This window comes from Cariama cristata, unplaced genomic scaffold, assembly GCF_000690535.1.
Source record: "Cariama cristata isolate BGI_N322 unplaced genomic scaffold, ASM69053v1 scaffold4963, whole genome shotgun sequence".
In the NCBI taxonomy this organism is placed as follows: Eukaryota; Metazoa; Chordata; class Aves; order Cariamiformes; family Cariamidae; genus Cariama; species Cariama cristata.
The window spans coordinates 42,281-47,486 of NW_009610021.1; the positions used below are offsets into that span (position 1 = coordinate 42,281).

General features: G+C 39.8%; 1 protein-coding gene across 1 annotated transcript in view; it reads left to right on the plus strand.

Annotated features, from left to right (window-relative positions):
* The window catches only part of GABRA2 (gamma-aminobutyric acid (GABA) A receptor, alpha 2), a 60,360-nt gene that overhangs the window by 42,278 nt on the left and 12,876 nt on the right, over positions 1 to 5,206 (plus strand). Inside the window, exons 6-7 of the mRNA XM_009697734.1 lie at positions 1,745 to 1,888; positions 2,680 to 2,832. Coding sequence (XP_009696036.1) covers positions 1,745 to 1,888; positions 2,680 to 2,832 — 297 coding nt within the window. The remainder of the gene's footprint in view (positions 1 to 1,744; positions 1,889 to 2,679; positions 2,833 to 5,206) is intronic.

The window sequence follows — 5,206 nt, forward strand, 5'->3', positions numbered from 1 at the left end:
TTCTGACTAGGTCTGTTAGACTTTGCGTGAACAGTTTCTTTTTTTTTTTTTCTTTTTCTTTATTTTCTTTTTTCTTTTGTTTGTTTGTTTGGGTGTCTTTTGCTTACTAATTTGTTCTTTGTTCTCTGTCCATGGTTTCTGGTTTTCTAGTAAACAGGAGAGTTCAAAACTGAGCAATATGATTTTAGAAAAGCTGTCTTTCATTTCCCCAGTAGTTGCCTGTGCTCCAGCCCATTGCCACATCCAGAGGACTCTTATTTCGGCTCATTTTGAACAGCTTCACACTCATTTTATTTCTTTACCTAGAACTCATTTCTAGACTACTGTGCATTTATCAGCTTTTATTCTGGGATAGAATTTGAATGATGAATATTGGTGAAAATAAGCAGGAATCCTGAGGATTTTGTTTTAGCTGAGGCAAGTCTACCAGTGGTATATATTTGTCTCAGCTCTTCATATGCTGCTCATCTTACATTGCTTGGAGGATCATCGCCCTGTACGAATGTCTCAGATATTTTTTTTTTTATACATAAGAGAAAAGCCAAACTGAATGTATTGGAGAAGCTGTAGCTTAATAGATTGCCTTTCTTGATCCTTATCAGAAAGTCTAGCGAACAGTGGGGAGGGTGGGGACAAATCAGCAATTGGCAATACTGCTAGTTTGCATTAAAACAGAGATCTTCTTAGAGGAAGCTGGAAAGATAGAAGGGAAGTGTTAAAAATCTCTACATGCTACCCACCTTCTAGATTTTGTTAGTCATGCAATTTATGGCTAGTTGCACGAAGAAGCTTCTTTCTGGGCCTCCAGAGATTTCTCAAGTGAAAGTGTTTGCAGCTGAACAGAAATGTTGATTTTCTTCTTCTCTTCACTGCGGTTATGGTATAAGACTTAAAATGTACTTGTCTCAGTCAATCAAAATGAACACACAATTTCTTTCATCAGTGGTTTACTCTTTTCCTTTCATACTCCATTTGTTAGAAGAGTATTAGACTGGAAAAATTTGCAGGACATACTCAATTTTTTTTTCTTTCTTTCTTACTTACTGGAGAGGCATTAATGCTATTTAAAATACAGTGTTGATTTACTTTCATTCTAGTTTATTTTGACAGACCCTAGGCTAAATGTATGTTTGATCATGAATGCACTGAGGGAGCGGCCTGCTTAATGTCAGTATGTCCCACAAAAAGAGGCCAAGGAGTGAAATTTAAGAGGGTATGCAGGGCAAGGCACAGAGCCACTACAAGTTTGTTAAGGGCATTGTCACTGAACCTGGCTTCCCATATTTAAATATGAATTTCAGCTAATAATAAGATGCTTGTGATGATACACTCCCAAAGTGGAGAGTGGGGACAACGGGAAGTCAGAACAATATAGGCATGAATTTTCAAAAATGTTGTGGGTCCTAAATCTTGCAAATTGTTGTTCTTTTCATCTGGCTTACCATGAGTTTTAGGATACATATAATACCTAATCTCTGGCCAGTTTTTTAACAGTGTGGAAGAGACGTTGTTTGTAATTTAATAGCAATAAATTGTAGTTAATAAGATCACAAATGAGTGCCCTGTTCCCATGCTGCAATAGGGACTTACCCTGTAGTAAAGCTGTTTTAAATGACCATACGTATTTTTTACCATATCATTTTAAGTTTTTGGGGTGTTTTTTTTTTTAAAAAATACCTATGAGTTTTGATGGAAGCTGTTTAATTTAAATTGCTGACAAAATATTTTATCTTATTTCCCACAGATGCATACACAACTTCAGAAGTGACATACATTTGGACTTACAATGCTTCAGATTCAGTGCAGGTGGCACCAGATGGCTCAAGATTGAATCAGTATGATCTTTTAGGCCAAACAATTGGAAAAGAGACAGTTAAATCAAGTACAGGTTAGTAAAAGGTATTTTGAAGAAAAAAGGCACTCACTCTGCTATGAAGAACATAAGCATTGCTAATGGTGTTAGAAGGCTACGGAAAAAAATGTTGCAAAATGTAAGATATGAGGCACAGTCTATTAACGTATTGTACAAGTAACACATAGCAGCACTTTCAAGTTAATAAGTAACTGATGAAAGCAGAGGTGAACTTGTCCCCAGTGACTGTTTTTTTAATGCTATCTGGAGCTCAGTCTTGAGTCCTGATGTTTGTAACCCAAGACTGGGATAATTGTTTTATTTCATATGGTAAATGACACTTTTTGTCTACTAAATGGTGAAGCATGCAGGTTTCAACCATTTTTTCTTTCCATCATGTTTTTGGCATTAAACACTGGATTACTTTGCCGGACTGTGGACTGTGTTCGTTCCTACACGTGCCAGGATGTGATGGACCCCATGATTGCCTTCTGACTAGATTAAGTTCTCAGGGTGCCTTTGTGTGAATGCAGAGAATTGCATATGCGCAGAAGCCTGCAGGACTGAAGTTCTTGTCAGGGCATACAAAAGTTTCTGTAGGTTTCTGAACACTGATCTTTCCTGGAGCTCAGTGGGAATAAGATGCAGTTGTACTCAAAAATTTTCTTATATTCTGTAGGATACTTTCTACTACAAAATACGTTCTGTGCAATTTAACCCTTGCATATTTGGTTCACATAAATGTACCAAACTTCCTTTTACCAAAGAAATGGAGTTTCTTAAGATGTTAACCTTTTGTTTCATTGTATTTTGTTTATGGCTCCTAGGTGAATATACAGTAATGACGGCTCATTTTCACTTGAAGAGAAAAATTGGTTATTTTGTCATTCAGACTTACCTCCCCTGTATCATGACTGTCATTCTTTCTCAAGTGTCATTCTGGCTGAACAGAGAATCTGTACCTGCCAGGACAGTCTTTGGTGAGTATACTGAGTAGCATTAGCTTTGTTTGCAACAGCTGAAGCTGTTAGGAATCATTTCTGAAGTATGCTTGGTAAAGGCCTTTTTCATTCAAGTTACCGTGTTTCTAGTCCAAACAGCTTTCAACTGCAGCTTACAGATCTCCTGAGAATCCCAAAGTTTTTGGAAATTAGCACATATGAGAATGAGCACATATGAGGCCGTATATCCTTGACTCTTAAGAGGAAAAAATGTTCACAGAATGGGAAAAGATGATAAATGTTTCTATTTAAAAAGTAAATTTAGATTATTTTCTGAAATTTCTTACTTAGCTTGATATCATCCAAATAAATTGGTACTTGGTATATAAGCGCATTTCTAAATATATTTGTAAATTAAGCAAATTAAATTTGAATTTGTTGAATTATTTGAATGTGTTAAACTTTGCAAACTGCAGTTCTTTAAAAGAAACCCTATTCTGGGGGTCTGGGCAAAACTTTTTCACTAATTCAAATTGGAGTGTACTATAAGGCAGCAAACAGCTTCAGCAACACAAAATAACAGTCTTTCTTTTACAGTAAGGTTTTGCTGTCTTCTTTATTAAAGCAAAGTAACAAATGTCTTTTTTATTTGCATAACTTAAAATTCTTTTAATTTGTTTGCTTTTAAAGAAAAAGAGACTAGCACAACAAAAAGAAAGTAATGTCTGTGTGGAATCAGCCATCAGAAATGCTGCATAAACTAGTGTAATTAGTCATCAGTAAACACCATGCACTCTTAAAAAAATAGGCCAATCTCAAATGCATATTAAGTGTAATGCCCAACAAAGCACTTACTGTCTCTCCTAGTAGAGAAAATGCTACATCATGAAAATTTTAGGGTGGAATATGAGCCTTACTGAAGTCAGATGAAATCGGTCAGTAGTTTTAGTGGGACCAGAATTCTACCATGATTTCATAGAATCATAGAATGGTTTGGTTGGAAGGGACCTTAAAGACCATCTAGTTCCAACCCCCCTACCATGGGCAGGGACACCTTCCACCAGACCAGATTGCCCAAAACCTCATCCAACATGGCCTTGAACACTTCCAGGGATGGGGCATCCACAGCTTCTCTGTGCCTCACCACCGTCACGGTGAAGAATTTCGTCCTGATATCTAATCTAAATCTTCCCTCTTCCAGTTTAAAGCCATTGCCCCTTGTCCTGTCACTACAACCTCTTGTAACAAGTCCCTCCCCAGCTTTCTTGTAGACCCCTTTAGCTACTGGAAGGCTGCTCTAAGGTCTCCCTGGAGCCTTTTCTTCTCCAGGCTGAACAACCCCAACTCTCTCAGCCTGTCTTCCTACAAGAGGTGCTCCAGCCCTCAGATCATCTTCATGGCCTCCTCTGGACTCACTACAACAGCTGCATGTCCTTCTTGTGCTGAGGACCCCACATCTGAAGGCAGTACTGCAGGGGGGTTCTCACTGGAGCAGAGTAGAGGGGCAGAATCTTCTCCCTCGACCTGCTGGTCACGCTGCTTTTGATGCAGCCCAGGATACGGTTGGCTTTCTGGGCTGTGAGTGCACATTACTGGGTCACATTGAGCTTCTTATGAACTGGCATGCCCAAGTCATTCTCCTCAGGGCTGCTCTCAATCCATTCTCTGCCCAGTCTGTATTTGTGCTTGGGATTCCCCTTACCCATGTATAGGACCTTGCTCTTGGCCTTACTAAATTTAATGAGGATTGCACAGGCCCACCTCTCAAGCCTGTCCAGGTCCCTCTGGATGGCATCCCTGCCCTCCAGCGTGTTGACCACACCACACAGCTTGGTGTCGTCAGCAGACTTGCTGAGGGTGCACTCAATCCCACTGTTCACATTGCTGACAAAGATGTTAATGGTCTCCACTTGGACATCGAGCCGTTGACCGAAACTCTTTGAGTGTGACCATCCAGCCAAGTCCTTATCCAGCGAGTGGTCCATCCATCAAATCCATGTCTCTCCAATTTAGAGACAAGGATGTCATGCGGGACAGTGTCAAATGCTTTGCCCAAGTTCACATAGATGACATGAGTTGCTCTGCCCTTATCCACCAATACTGTAACCCCATCATAGAAGATCACCAAATTTGTCAGGCACGATTTGTCCTTAGTGAAGCCATGTTGACTGTCACCAATCACCTCCTTATTTTCCATGTGCCTTAGCATAGTTCCCAGGAGGATCTGCTCCATGATCTTGCTGAGCACAGAAGTGAGACTAACTAGCCTGTAGTTCCCCGGGTCTTCCTCTTTTCCCTTTTTAAAATGGGGGTTATGTTTCCCTTTTTCCAGTCAGCAAGAACTTCCCCAGACTGCTGTGACTTCTCAAATATGATGGATAGTGGCTTAGCCACTTCATCTGCCAGTTCCCTC